A 15,345-nucleotide genomic window follows, 5' to 3' on the forward strand; every position below is an offset into this window, starting at 1 on the left:
CGGGAACGTTCTGAAGTCAAGAATACAAATCAATAAATTTTATACTGGCTTCTCACGCCCACACATACACACAAACATACGCACACACATACACACAAACATACGCACACACGTAGTCACATACATACACACGTACACACAAACATACGCACACACATACACACAAACATACGTACACACGTACACACAAACATACGCACACACATGTCCTGCTAAGCACACACTGTCTGTCTCACTTCCCAGCCGACAGAGATAGTGACTTTGTCCTTGAGACGTACTCCCTGTTCTCTCCCAAATCGCTAGTCAGGTCGGCACCAAGCTCAGACAGTCTGTGTTTAAAATACCATAAAGACATATTGTTTTACCCTAATTCTGACTAGGACTACACATTTATTGATTATGATTTCATACATTCTAATCAATTCCATACAATTATATGTTTCAGGGCGGAATATTCTAATCATTCAATTAACAGACAATTCTCACCTATCAGTATGATATATCAAGAAGCTGATTAAATAGCATGATCATTACACAGGTGCACCTTGTGTTTGGGGGCTATAAAAGGCCTCTCTAAAATGTGCAGTTCACACAACACAATGCAACAGATGTCTCAAGTTTTGAGGGGATGTGTAATTGGTATGCTGACTGCAGGAATGTGCACTAGAGGTGTTGCCAGATAATATAATGTTCATTTCTTTACCATAAGCCGCCTCCAACGTTGATCGAGGGAATTTGTCAGTACGTCCAACAGGCCTCACAACTGCAGACCACGTGTATGGTGTCATGTGGGCGAGCGGTTTTCTGATGTCAACGTTGTGAACAGAGTGCCCCATGGTGGCGGTGGGGTTATGGTATGGGCAAGCATAAGCTACGGATGACAAACACAATTGCATTTTATCGATGGCAATTTAAATACAGAGAGATACCGTGATGAGATCCTGAGGCCCATTGTCGTGCCATTCATCTGCTGTCATCACCTCATGTTTCAGCATGATAATACACGGCCCCATGTTGCTGGAAGCTGAAAATGTCCCAGTTCTTCCATGACCTGCATACTCACCAGACATGTCACCCATTGAGCATGATTGGTATGCTCTGGATTGTTGTGTACGACAGCGTGTTCCAATATACAGCAATTTCACACAGCCATTGAAGAGGAGTGGGACAACATTCCACAGGCCACAGTTCTATGCAAAGGAGATGTGTCACACTGTATGAGGCAAATGGTGGTCACACCAGATACTGACTGGTTTTCTCTGTCCAGTGTCTGTGTTTTTTTGCCCATCTTAATATTTTATTTTTATTGGCCAGTCTGGGATGTGGCTTTTTCTTTGCAACTCTGCCTTGAAGGCCAGCATTCCGGAGTCTCCTCTTCACTGTTGACGTTGAGACTGGTGTTTTACGGGTACTATTTAATGAAGCTTCCAGTTGAGGACTTGTGAGGCGTCGGTTTCTCAAACTAGACACTAATGTACTTCTCCTCTCGCTCAGTTGTGCACTAGGTCCTCCCACTCCTCTTTCTATTCTGGTTAGAGACAGTTAGTGCTGTTCTGTGAAGGGAGTCGTACACAGCGTTGTACAGGATCTTCAGTTTCTTTGCAATTCCTCGCATAGAATAGCCTTCATTTCTCAGAACAAGACAAGACTGACGAGTTTCAGAAGAAAGTTCTTTGTTTCTGGCCATTTTGAGCCTGTAATCGAACCCACAAATGCTGATGCTCCAGATACTCAACTAGTGTAAAGAAGGCCAGTTTTATTGCTTCTTTAATTAGAACAGTTTTCAGCTGTGCTAACATAATTGCAAAAGGGTTTTCTAATGATCAATTGGCCTTTTAAAATGATAAACTTGGATTAGCTAACACAACGTGCCATTGGAACAACAGGAGTGATGGTTGCTGATAATGGGCCTCTGAAATCTGCAAATGGCAGACAATAGCTACAATAGTCATTTACAATATTAACAATGTCTACACTGTGTTTCTGATCAATTTTATGTTATTTTAATGGACAAAAAATGTGCTTTTCTTTCAAAAACAAGGAAATGTTTAAGTGACCCCAAACTTTTGAACGGTAGTGTATATGGGTCAAAATCAAAAGTAGCAGTCAGTTTCTGGTGTGGCCACCAGGTGCAAAAAGAACTGCAGTGCATCTCCTCCTCATGGACTGCACCAGATTTGCCAGTTCTTGCTGTGAGATGTTACCCCACTCTTCCACCAAGGTACCTGCAAGTTCCCGGACATTTCTGGGGGGGAATGGCCTTAGCCCTCACCCTCCGATCCAGCAGGTCCCAGACGTGCTCAATGGGATTGAGATCCGGGCTCTTCGCTGGCCATGGCAGAGCACTGACATTCAAGTCTTGCAGGAAATCACACACAGAAGGAGCAGTATGGCTGGTGGCATTGCCATGCTGGAGGGTCATGTCAGGATGAGCCTGCAGGAAGGGTACCACATGAGGGAGGAGGATGTCTTTCCTGTAACGCACAGCGTTGAGATTGCCTGCAATGACAACAAGCTCAGTCCGATGATGCTGTGACACACCGCCCCAGACCATGAAGGACCCTCCACCCCCAAATCGATCCGGCTCCAGAGTACAGGCCTCAGTGTAACGCTCATTCCATCGATGATAAACGCGAATCTGACCATCACCCCTGGTGAGAGAAAACCGCAACTCGTCAGTGAAGAGCACTTTTTGCCAGTCCTGTCTGGTCCAGCGACGGTAGGTTTGTGCCCATAGGCAATGTTGTTTCTGGTGATGTCTGGTGAGGACCTACCTTACAACAGGCCTACAAGCCCTCAGTCCAGCCTCTCTCAGCCTATTGGGGACAGTCTGAGCACTTATGGAGGGATTGTGAGTTTCTGGTGTAACTCAAGCCGTTGTTGTTGCCATCCTGCACCTGTCTCGCAGGTGTGATGTTTGGATGTACTGATCCAGTGCAGATGTTGTTACACGTGGTCTGCCACTGCGAGGACGATCAGCTGTCCGTCCTGTCTCCCTGTAGCACTGTCTTCGGCGTCTCACAGTACGGACATTGCAATTTATTGCCCTGGACACATCTGCAGTCCTCATGCCTCCTTGCAGCATGCTGGGCATCTTTCTTTTGGTGTTTTTCAGAGTCAGTAGAAAGGCCTCTTTAGTGTCCTAAGTTTTCATAACTGTGACCTTAATTGTCGACTGTCTGTAAGCTGTTAGTGTCTTAGTGACCGTTCCACAGGTGCATGTTCATTAATTGTTTATGGTTAATTGAAAAAGCATGGGAAACAGTGTTTAAACCCTTTACAAGGAAGATCTGTGAAGTTATTTGGATTCTTACGAATTGTCTTTGAAAGACAGGGTCCTGAAAAGGGACGTTTCTTTTTTTCCTATATAAAATGTGTGTGTGTGTGTGTGTGTGTGTGTGTGTATATGTATGGGTATGAAACATACTAACTAATTCAATCCTGCTTGTGGCGTTCTCTGTTTGCTCCTGAAAGTTGCTTTCAAGGAGATCTGCCCAGCAGGGCCTGGCTACCACTACTCTGCCTCTGTCATCCAGTTCAACCAGAGGTTGCTGGAGCAGCACGGGACTGGAGGTCCCCCTGTCATATCCCAGAGCACGGGACAGACCAGGCCACAACAACCAGCCAGAGGTGGTGCACAGACTCCCCAAAATAGTCACCAACAATCTTCAGGCTCTCTCACTCCCCAAACCAGGCCTCAACAACCAGGTATCACTACTCTGCTCACCACTCCGACCAGACCCCAACAGCCAGGTGGTGGCGCTCTCACGCTTCAGACCAGACCCCAGCAGCCATCAGTGGAGCAGTGGAGCAGTGGAGGCTCCCTGTCCTCCCAGGGCAGACCACATATTCCAGCCAGCTCTGTTACAGCAGGACCCACCCGGGTGGTGACCGGTGAGTAGACAGTAGCCCCTAGCAACCTCAAGGAGATTCCTCAATGTACAGTGATTATGAAGAGTTTCATTCCAGAACGCAATATATCAATATTCAGAAATGTTTGTAAAATGCCATTCATTAAAACCACATCTTATGAAAGAGTATATAGAAATATATACATTGTAAGGTCATTTTATTTTCGAGAGACAAATGATCATGCTTTGTGGCAAAGCGCTATATATCCGCCCCAACCAACAGAACGTCAATAGACAAAGTGTCCAGATTGGGTTTTAAACAGTTGCATGTAATAAAGTATTGATACGTAAATAAATAAATATACAAATGATCTATTTGTTTCAACTAAATTGTGCAAATATCATAGTCCATTTGTATTCAGAGGGTGAACAGTGTCGTGTGTACTATGTGAGTTTTCTTTTTGGACATGTTAAGCAACTTTTGGAACAATTGTATGGTGGTTTTACAGGTTTTTTTCATTCGGATAAATCAAGGAAAGACGTTCGATTCATTTGCAAGGCGCGCTGTTTGCGGCCTCCGTATGTTTGAAGCCTGTAGTCTATTATTGTTTCCTCGTCGCTGGATCTAACTCTCTAAACACGTCTCTGGATATAGCACATTTTGGTATGAAACGATACGGATATTTTGCATTTTGCAACCAAAAAAACAAACATTCTAAAGCACATTTAAAGTAAATGTTTTTAAAGTATGAGCACTGACATAATTCATACACATAGAAAAAAATTGCGGTTTGGAATCAAACCCTTCATATACTCTTGTCATTTCCACATAGCAACATCAACTATTGAGACAGAATTAGAACGTTTAAAGTTTGATGTTTGTGTCCAGAAGGCTGTGAGAAAAACCATTCTTATCAAGCTGCCTTTTCTCAACAAGTGGAAGCTCTAATGTGTCTAGACATTCTCAGTAAATGTTTAGGTCCGGTTTTGGTTTCTCCAGCTCGGCCCCTCACTCAGACCCAATGGCTTCCAGTTGACCGACGGCCAGTATCTCCAGTGAGACCTGCCCAGCCCCTCCCACCTCTGGTCACGCCCCGCCCACCCATCCCCAGGCCAGGTACCGTAAATCGTACACCACAACACCACAGCCACAAAGTGTTTTTTCTTGATACAGTAATGGCTCCAAGACTAGGTCAACTGCAGATAAACGCTGGTTCAACTTTCTGGCCTCTCACACTGCCAACTCCATGTCATTCCCTGTTAGAACTCTTAACTATGGTACTCCACACCTGACTCAAGAACAAAGAAGCATATAGTTTGAGCTTTTCTCACTCCACAGTACAGACTCCAAAGTTCTCCATTGAAGTCGACAACTGGTCTTCCTGTGTCTGTTCTGCTCTCATTTTATGTGACAGCACTTGAAAGCATGAGTTCACATTTAGAATGGAACAGAATAATGAGTGCTTAAGAATCATGGGTAGATGGAGTTGAATTCTCTGGTAGCGTCGATTTTTACTGGCGGTTTTATACACCTTCAAAGACATCAGATGTGTTTCTGGCTCTGGCCTTTTCTGGCTCCACTAGAGTACTTAGCCGACGCTGTCCCACACACGCATGCTCACACACACCTCCACTTCAACGTCAACAAAACAAAGGAGATGATCGTGGATTTCAGGAGACAGCAGAGGGAACACCCCCCTATCCACATTGATGGGACAGCTTTGGAGAAGGTGGAAAGTTTTAAGTTCCTCAGCGTACATATTACGGACAAACTGAAATGGCCACTCAATGTTAGTGGTGGCTGTTTAACAGTCTGATGGCCTTGAGATAGAAGCTGTTTTTCAGTCTCTCAGTCCCAGCTTTGATGCACCTGTACTGACCTCGCCTTCTGGATGATAGCGGGGTGAACAGGCAGTGGCTCGGGTGGTTGATGTCCTTGATGATCTTTATGGCCTTCCTGTAACATCGGGTGATGTAGGTGTCCTGGAGGGCAGGTAGTTTGCCCCCGGTGATGCGTTGTGCAGACCTCACTACCCTCTGGAGAGCCTTACGGTTGAGGGCGGAGCAGTTGCCGTACCAGGCGGTGATACAGCCCGCCAGGATGCTCTCGATTGTGCATATGTAGAAGTTTGTGAGTGCTTTTGGTGACAAGCCGAATTTCTTCAGCCTCCTGAGGTTGAAGAGGCGCTGCTGCGCCTTCTTCACAATGCTGTCTGTGTGAATGGACCAATTCAGTTTGTCTGTGATGTGTATGCCGAGGAACTTAAAACTTGCTACCCTCTCCACTACTGTTCCATCGATGTGGATAGGGGGGTGTTCCCTCTGCTGTTTCCTGAAGTCCACAATCATCTCCTTAGTTTTGTTGACGTTGAGTGTGAGGTTATTTTCCTGACACCACACTCCGAGGGCCCTCACCTCCTCCCTGTAGGCCGTCTCGTCGTTATTGGTAATCAAGCCTACCACTGTTGTGTCGTCCGCAAACTTGATGATTGAGTTGGAGGCGTGGGTGAACAGGGGGTGAACAGGGAGTACAGGAGAGGGCTCAGAACGTACCCTTGTGGGGCCCCAGTGTTGAGGATCAGCGGGGAGGAGATGTTGTTGCCTACCCTCACCACCTGGGGCGGCCCGTCAGGAAGTCCAGTACCCAGTTGCACAGGGCGGGGTCGAGACTCAGGGTCTCGAGCTTGATGACGAGTTTGGAGGGTACTATGGTGTTGAATGCTGAGCTGTAGTCGATGAACAGCATTCTCACATAGGTATTCCTCTTGTCCAGATGGGTTAGGGCAGTGTGCAGTGTGGTTGAGATTGCATCGTCTGTGGACCTATTTGGGCGGTAAGCAAATTGGAGTGGGTCTAGGGTGTCAGGTAGGGTGGAGGTGATATGGTCCTTGACTAGTCTCTCAAAGCACTTCATGATGACGGAAGTGAGTGCTACATGGTGGTAGTCATCTCATATGTATATACTGTATTTTATAACATCTATTGCATCTTGTCTATGCTGCTCTGTCATTGCTCATCCATATATTTATATGTAAATATTCTTATTCCTTTACTTAGATTTGTGTGTATTAGGTAGTTGTTGTGTAATTGTTAGAGTACATGTTAGATATTGCTGCCCTGTCGGAACTAGAAGCACAAGCATTTCACTACGCTCGCAGTATCATCTGCTAACCAATTGTATGTGACCAATACAAATTTGATTTGGATTTGATTTGACACACACACACCTCAACTTCAAAACCTCAGTCGATAAAAAGCGTTTTACATTCTTTAATGCACTTCTTTGCAATACAAAGAGAGATTCAAAGAGGGAGTACCCTCACACAGGAACTCTGGCTCAAGAGATAAGCAGTAAACTAATGGGTACAATGCTCTGTTTGTGCCGCAAAATGTTTGCCTGATGTTAGCCAACTGCTCACCACCGGACTGTTAGTTTATCACATGTTGGCAGGTTTGAATCTCTAGGAAGGGGCCGTCAAAGAGCTGCTAACTATTTGTCTTGTGAGAGAGGTGCCCGTTTTGTGCTGTAACCTGGAATTGAACACTGTTATGCCCACAGCCTTGAATCTGCCCCATAACAACTGAGTTCTGAGACTATAAATCCTCATAATGGTCCCTGAGAAATATGTGAGCTGCGCTCTTAGAAAGAAATAAGTGCCATTTCGAACTTTAAAGGGTTGTCCCCATAAGATAACTTTTTAAAGGACCTTTTTTTGGTTCTGGGTAAAACTCTTTTGAGTTCCATGTAGAACCCTTTCCATAGAGGGAACTAAAAAGGGTTCTCATATGGGGACAGCCGAAGAACCCTTTTGGAACCCTTTTTTTCCAAAGAGTGTGGAATGGGATGAGTGTTTGTCAGAGCTTCGTTGTTCAGCTCTCCAATGTAAACAGAGATCAGGCAGCCAGATGAAATCAGAAGCTCCTCACACCATTTGCTGTGGCTGTGTCATCCCCTCTTCCCTCTCACAACCTCAGGCGGATGAGATGACAACTAAGATCACACTTTGGAGTCGTTTTTGAAACAGTGACAGACAAGCTAACTGTGTGTGTGTGTGTGTGTGTGTGTGTGTGTGTCTACGTGCATCTGATTGGGCATCCAGTGCGGGGTGTGTGTGAGACCATGCCCCAGGTGTGTGGACAGGGCCGTTGTGTGAACCAGCCCGGAGGGAGACATACCTGCATCTGTAACGAGGGATACCAACTCAATGCTCAGCAGAATCAGTGTCAAGGTGAATGTCGTTTTGTTTAGGGCACTGTTGCTCGTTGAACTATTTACCTACTATTGGGAAGCATCAAACACACATACACATCCCAATGTTGGCTATTCCTGATGCTGCACTGGGCCTCAGCTGTATTTATAGTGTGCGGTCATTGAACATGTGCTAGTCATTATGGATGAGTCCGTTTCAGGCTGGTTACAGTACCACAAGCATCTCACTGCAATCCCCTCCCCTGAGGGGCTGCTGGATTACAACCTGTAGGGTTGGTCAGGCTCCTCTTGACCTCTCTAACCCCACTCACTCCCCCTTCCTTTCAGACATAGACGAGTGCAGGGCGTCTCTCCCGCCCTGCGGCAGCGGCCGCTGCCAGAACACAGACGGGGGCTACAGGTGCAGCTGCCCCTCTGGATACCAGCCGGGACCCCGGGGCACCAGCTGTATAGGTACAGCCCCGCCCCACTGTACACACCACTCACACACACACACACACACACACACACACAGTCGCTGGCCACGGCAGCTGTGCGCTGGACGTTTATTCAGACAACAGCTACTCTGTATTGTTAGGTATAGAGAGAGACCTTCTGGCATCCCCCTGACTTGGAGGTCAAGGGTTAGGAAATGGGGTCTGGTACTCTGGTCAGTGTTCTCTGAGAGTCCCTCGTGTAGCCAGGCGGCTACAGGTGTGTGTGTTCTGCGGGCTTCAGAGCCAACTTCCAACAGACAAAGTGTCAAGGTTTGAGGGGACGCGTCCTCAACATCTGCAGTCAATAAGTATTATGTTCATGACTGGGATTGTTATAAGGAATGGTATGTCGATTGTGATAGCTGTACAGTAGTCCTTCTAGAGGAAAATAGACAACTGTTAACTGTCAAGTCTTTGAGTAACGGACAAACATGTTTTGGGTGGCACAGATATTGATGACTGTCGTCAGGTTACGAACCCCTGTAACAACGGCCGCTGTGAGAATAGCCCTGGTAGCTTCAAATGTGTCTGCCGCACTGGGTACACGCTAGAGGGAAACGCATGTAAAGGTAAAGAAGCTATCTCTGCATCTATTCAACATTATTTCACTACTGAAGGTACTGTCCTGTATATGTTGCCATCTTCACTCACCAACGATTGTGTGATGTTTGTGAAATTATACTATTGGTCAGTTGGACATATTAAACTTCCAGTCTATCGTTCTCCCTTTCCCCAGATGTGGATGAGTGTGAGGACCCCTTGAGGTGTCCTGTTCAGGCCTGTGCCAACTCTCCAGGATCATACAAGTGTGTGTCTTGCCCGCCAGGCTTTGGCCTGCTCAACGAACAATGCTCAGGTAACACCCCTTGTCCTGAAGCAGTCATACACAACACCAAATAATAACCTTTCACTAACGGTCTGTGTCGCCCCCTGTTGTAGACGTTGACGAGTGCCATCAGACCCCCAGCCTTTGCACCAATGGTCATTGTGAGAACACTCCTGGGAGCTACAGGTGTGTTTGCCACACAGGATACAAACTACAAGGCAAGACCTGCACAGGTACCAGCGACGACTCCACCCAGTGTATTTACCTACATTCCCTCTTTTTGAACATGTCAGCGAAATTAACTTTCGATCTTCGGAAAATAAAAATCTGCCCGTCTATTCATGTTCTGGCTCTTATCTGTTTCAGATGTGGATGAGTGTGAGGACCCTTTGAGGTGTCCTGGTCAGGCCTGTGTCAACTCTCAGGGTTCTTACAACTGTGTGTCCTGCAAGCCAGGCTTCAGAATGATCAATGGACATTGCTCAGGTAAAATCCCATTGCCTCTGTGTGTTCTGAGGTATACCTGTGTGCCTGTGATTTTTTTATTTTATTCATCCATCCATCCATCCATCCATTAGTACATCCATTTAGAGTGTATTTGAAATGGGCAATTACCTTTTTCAGCAATCTCCTCTCCATTCCTACAGATATAGATGAGTGTCGTCAGACCCCCAGCCCATGCACCACCGGTCACTGCGAGAACACCCAGGGTAGCTACAGCTGTGCGTGTCTCACTGGCTACAGACTACACGGTGATACCTGTACAGACGTGGATGAATGTGCAGACCCGTCCCAGTGCCCTGGCCAGGAGTGTGTCAACTCCCTGGGCTCATACAAGTGTGTGTCCTGCAAGCCCGGCTTTGAGCTGGTCAACAGACACTGCACAGGTAGGACACAACATGGCCTTTGTCAACACTCAATCATGTAGATCCGATCACTTACACAATAAGCCGTAAGCGTAGGTCTTTAAAAAAAATATATTTTGTTATTTTTTGTTATTGTTGTTTCAGATGTTGACGAGTGTGAGAACGCTCTGCAGTGTCCTGGTCGGGAGTGTATCAACTCTGAGGGCTCCTTCATATGTGTGGCCTGTAGCCCAGGCTTTGAGGCTGGAAACGGACAGTGTACAGGTGAACAACCTTCTCAACCACACACACACACACACACACACACACACACACACACACACACACAGAGAGACAAACACACACATGTGTATTCCATATTGATAATTGTATCAATACTGATGTTAACACCTTCACGCAGATATTGATGAGTGTCGCCAGACCTCCAACCTATGTGCCAACGGTCGCTGTGAAAACACTCCGGGTAGCTACCGGTGTGTTTGTCGCACCGGGTTCAAACCGCAGGGCAGCATCTGTATTGGTGAGGCTGCATGTGTCTGACTTTTACATGATGACTCGTGCTCCATATCACTCTGCTAGATGTGTGACCTCCACCTGCTTCATTTTAGACCTGGATGAATGTGAAGACGCCTCACAGTGTCCTGGGCAACGGTGTGTGAATTCTGAAGGCTCCTACAAGTGTATCGCCTGCAAAGCGGGCCACGGCATGCGAGATGGGTTATGCACAGGTAAGACTAGCTGCCTGTTAGGCAGTATGTCAAGTCAAATCGAGGCATTCTGTCCATGTAGTCGACGTGGGTTTTTTTCACTGTGTTTTGCTGCTCTCACACTTGCCTGCTGCATTTGTTTCTGGGAGGGAAGGCCGTGGCTCTTTTACAGCCAAGGGGAGGAGGTGATTTGTAAACGGCGGCAGATTTCTGCCTAATAAGGAAACACGTCACACACGCCTTCCACTTGAGATTGCGTTCCATTCATACTGCTTCGTGGAATCAGACAATCACGTCACTAACACTGTTGGCGTTATCGGTGACGCAGCTTGACTAAGACAGTCACCATGGTAAAGTTTGCTGCAGAATCGAGCTGTTTCAACAGCTGTTTATATAAACTGCACAGAGCAAATGTGACCGGGCAATTTTTCATCATCCGACAGTAGGTAATGAGTGAGCAAAGGGGGTTGGCCACCCGTTGGCCCTCTAGGCCCAGTTCCACACTGCAGTCAGCACTCTCCTCTGCATTCCTCTCGTCTTCTCTCCTCACTTCACCCTTGCTGGCTTCGGTTACTCCTCTTACTCACTTCCAAGCAGTTTTTTTGTCCCGTGGGACACACAAATCATCAGCTTTAGTATCATTTCAGGACACTGTGCTCCATCCCACCAGAGTGCATTGCCTCTACCTAAAATTTAAAATTAAAAACGGGACCACATTAAAAATGCATATGAATGTACCGTTTCTGCTGTGATATGAGAATCACTCAGAGGTATTCAATAGACGTCTGTTGGACTGGGTCGACGTGAACCAGTAGAGTCTGCAACAGATGTTTAGACTTCAAAGGGGATAGCGTGTAAATCAGAAACACCTTAGGTATGGATGTAACACTTGGGAATGGATGGATGTCTCGTTGGCAAGGTCTCACTGTCAAAAGGTTATATCCATAAGGGACAGAATCAATTGGTGCTGTGTTGATTTAAGAGAAACCACTTGAATGCTGTTTAACCCCTTTTTAGGGGGGACAGAAAGACCTATACATGAAGCAGTGGTGTGTGTGCGTGCCAGTACCAATGAGCACCCCCCCCCCCTCTCTCCCATCCTCAGATGTGGATGAATGCCAGAGCCCTGACACCTGTGGTGCAGCGAGGCTGTGCGTGAACACGGACGGCTCCTACCGCTGTGACTGTCAGCCAGGCTACAGAACCGCTGGCCTCGGACGCCAGTGTCGAGGTCAGTACCGACGACGGTGATGTCGGTGACGTGCTGTGATGATGTGTATATACCACGCTGCGGGTCGCTGCCTCTTTTCTGTGTCACGCTGTTTGTCTTGCCTCTTCACAGATGTCAACGAGTGTCTAGAGGGGGAGTACTGCTTCCCCAGGGGAGAGTGTGTGAACACAGAGGGCTCCTACCGCTGCGTGTGCTCCCAGGGATACACCACCAGCAGCGACGGCGGCTCCTGCCTGGGTGAGGCCTCTACGCCATCTCGCACACACCACGGGCATTGCTGTAGGCTACTCTTAAACCTGCAGAATGGAGATGTCTCTACTCATGACATAGACACGACATGGTTGTTTACTCTGCAATTTAAACTGCCCATTAACTTTGACAACTCTTGGCAGGGCTATACTGGTAATCACTCGTAATTATAATCAGTTATCGGCTACTTTACACAGATGATATTGCTCATAGCCTCTCACACAGTGAATGACATCAAATGAAACGACATGGGCACAACGTCATGATAAAGGATTGCTTAGCTTGGCGGTAGGCACAGCGGGGTTGCCTGTGGTGATGTAATGCCGTGTTGTCATTGCGGGTCCAGATGTGGATGAGTGTGCCAGGTCAGGCCCGGGGGCGTGCCAGGATGGCCGCTGTGTCAACACAGAGGGCTCCTACCAGTGCCAGTGCCAAGTGGGATTCACCACCAACCCAGAGAAGACAGCCTGTCTGGGTAACTCAACACCTCAACTACGTGTCCCTTTATGTAACACGCACAGCTTTCGAGCCTATGGGGATGCTGAAGTGTGTGTGTGTGTGTTATCCCCCCTCTCTCTCTCCCCCAGATGTAGATGAGTGCTCAGAGGGAGCAGTGTGTCGGTCACAACGTTGTGAGAACACCGTTGGCTCCTACCGCTGTATCACCTCCTGTGAGCCGGGCTACCGGGTCACCCGCACCGGAGAGTGCGTTGGTCAGTTCCATCTCTTCATCATCCTCATCGACTTCATCCTTCACTAAGTCTGGTCCACATATAAGAATGTATTTGTTTGATTATTTCTTATTTCTCTTATTTCTGAATCCACTTGATTTATTATGCTACTGAGAGGACCAGAGGAACTCAGTCAGTAGAGATTGAATGCCGTCCTCGCTATACTGTCATACAGTTTAGCCATGATAGTTTGTGTAGGAATGGTTGGCAGGTTGCACACAGATGTGGGATCCAGGCTGAGGGCGGGCCGTAAGGGGTTGGTCGTCATGGCAGCTGTGTTTGATTGATTGATGTGTCTGGGTTGGAGGCTTTCGCCGCGCAGATGCTCGGTCACAAGACTGCCGTTCGCCTTTCCTTGCCCAGATATGCATCTACGACACACACACAGACCGACACACACATTATGAAAAAGATCTAGGGATGTATCTCATTGTGTTGTTTTCACCAAGCTGTTGCTTTATACCTTTAAATAATTGAGTCAAGTTTGTCCTAACTGTAATGAAGACAGTGACCATGCTAGAGACCATATTTCTGATTCACATAGGAGGGATGTCATCTCTCTCTCTACTTCTGTTTCTTCTTCTCGCTCACAGATATCAACGAGTGTGCCAATGAGACCGTATGCGGGGAGCATGCGTTCTGCCAGAACCTAATTGGAACATACCAGTGCATGTGTGACCAGGGCTACACAGCCACCAGCGATGGGAAGGGATGTGTGGGTACGTCTCAACACAGATGCACGAGTCTCTGATAAGTGTACAAACGTTGCCATTCTGCTGTCCTATCATCTGTCATTGTCTTTGCTTGATTTAGTCTACATGGTTATACGTCTTCGCCCTATATTTCTCTCTCTCTCTCTTTCTCTCGATCTCTCTCTAGATGAAAACGAGTGTGAGACGATGCAGGGCGTGTGTGGCACGGCGCGCTGTGAGAATGTGGATGGCTCCTTCATGTGTGAGTGTCCAGGAGAGGGGGAAGAGTTTGATACGCGCTCAGGACAGTGCCTCAGCACGCCCCGACCAGGTACTGTACACTGTCCAACACTGTTGTGCTTTTCGAGGATTATCTAGATACGCTTGTTTTTTACCGTACGAAAATATACATTTCTACTCCCTGATGGGAATAACACTTTCCCTGCTTCAAATGCCATCACAGTTTTATTGGCATTTAACATCAGTTTGTGCAACAAGTGCCCATTCAAACACCTTGGCGTTGCTGCCCCCTGTTGTTCATGAGGGAACGCTGTACTGTCTTGGTGGTCAGCAGCGCAGCCATAACCACACACACCTCAAACATCACATCCACGTGTCTCACAGGTCGTCCGGCGTACCCTGGCGGCTCCTCCTCTTCTTCGTCTTCCTCCACCACCGGTCTCGGTCCCCAGCGTCGGCCCGATGCGTCCCAGCTGCCCCCTGCCCGGCCTGGCGAGTTCAGGGAGTGTTACTACAGCACCGGGGAGCAGAGCTCGTGCAGCGTCCTGGCCCACAACACCACCCAGCAGGAGTGCTGCTGCACCGTGGGCCAGGGCTGGGGCATGGGCTGCCAGTACAACCCCTGTCCTCCGCTAGGCACAGGTAGGGACCAGTGATCAACACTGATGTCAACAGTATGTCTATGGTATGACTATGTCTCTAGCACAGGAGGTTGGTGGCACCGTAAATGGGGAGAACAGTCTCGTGGTAATGGCTGGAGCGGAACAAGTGGAATGGTATTAAATACATCAAACACATGGTTTTCATGTGCGCATTTCCGCAGCCTCCTGTGGCCTCTAGGGTATATACTGTATGTCTATGTATAAGACTAAAGTCAATATGTATGTCTATGGTAGACTCCTGGAGTCACATCCACCTGACAACCCACTCAGAAAAAGCTATCCCTGATGTCGTGAAGTGTTCCTCTCTGATATGTCTTGTTGTTGTTTCCTGTGGGTGCTGTTCAGCCGAGCACCAGGCGTTGTGCCCCAGCGGACGAGGATATGTTACCGGGCCAGGTGCATTTAGCTACAAAGGTAACGACGGTCTCACATACACACATGGCAGGTAGCCTAGCGGTTAGAGCATTGGACCGGTAACCCGAAAGGTTACTAGTTCAAGTCCCTGAGCCGACTAATTGAAATATCTTGAGCGAGGCACTTAAACTCTTATTTCTCCAGAGTTGCTGTCAATAATGGCTGATTTTGCCACACATGATTTGTATTC

The 15,345-nt window shown here is 47.5% G+C and overlaps 1 protein-coding gene across 2 annotated transcripts in view; it reads left to right on the forward strand.

Moving 5' to 3' along the window:
* The window catches only part of LOC112265114 (latent-transforming growth factor beta-binding protein 4), a 74,689-nt gene that overhangs the window by 53,047 nt on the left and 6,297 nt on the right, over positions 1–15,345 (forward strand). For both annotated transcript variants that reach the window (XM_024442161.2, XM_024442162.2), the window contains 20 exons: positions 3,475–3,894; positions 4,852–4,968; positions 7,952–8,080; positions 8,389–8,514; positions 8,987–9,106; positions 9,274–9,393; positions 9,477–9,596; positions 9,730–9,849; positions 10,011–10,250; positions 10,374–10,493; positions 10,630–10,749; positions 10,838–10,957; positions 12,042–12,167; positions 12,279–12,404; positions 12,763–12,891; positions 13,004–13,129; positions 13,741–13,866; positions 14,027–14,170; positions 14,464–14,721; positions 15,087–15,155. In XM_024442161.2, the coding sequence (XP_024297929.1) occupies positions 3,475–3,894; positions 4,852–4,968; positions 7,952–8,080; positions 8,389–8,514; positions 8,987–9,106; positions 9,274–9,393; positions 9,477–9,596; positions 9,730–9,849; positions 10,011–10,250; positions 10,374–10,493; positions 10,630–10,749; positions 10,838–10,957; positions 12,042–12,167; positions 12,279–12,404; positions 12,763–12,891; positions 13,004–13,129; positions 13,741–13,866; positions 14,027–14,170; positions 14,464–14,721; positions 15,087–15,155 (2,976 nt within the window). The remainder of the gene's footprint in view (positions 1–3,474; positions 3,895–4,851; positions 4,969–7,951; positions 8,081–8,388; positions 8,515–8,986; positions 9,107–9,273; positions 9,394–9,476; positions 9,597–9,729; positions 9,850–10,010; positions 10,251–10,373; positions 10,494–10,629; positions 10,750–10,837; positions 10,958–12,041; positions 12,168–12,278; positions 12,405–12,762; positions 12,892–13,003; positions 13,130–13,740; positions 13,867–14,026; positions 14,171–14,463; positions 14,722–15,086; positions 15,156–15,345) is intronic.

The sequence above is a fragment of the Oncorhynchus tshawytscha genome, linkage group LG13, assembly GCF_018296145.1.
Source record: "Oncorhynchus tshawytscha isolate Ot180627B linkage group LG13, Otsh_v2.0, whole genome shotgun sequence".
Classification (NCBI taxonomy): Eukaryota; Metazoa; Chordata; class Actinopteri; order Salmoniformes; family Salmonidae; genus Oncorhynchus; species Oncorhynchus tshawytscha.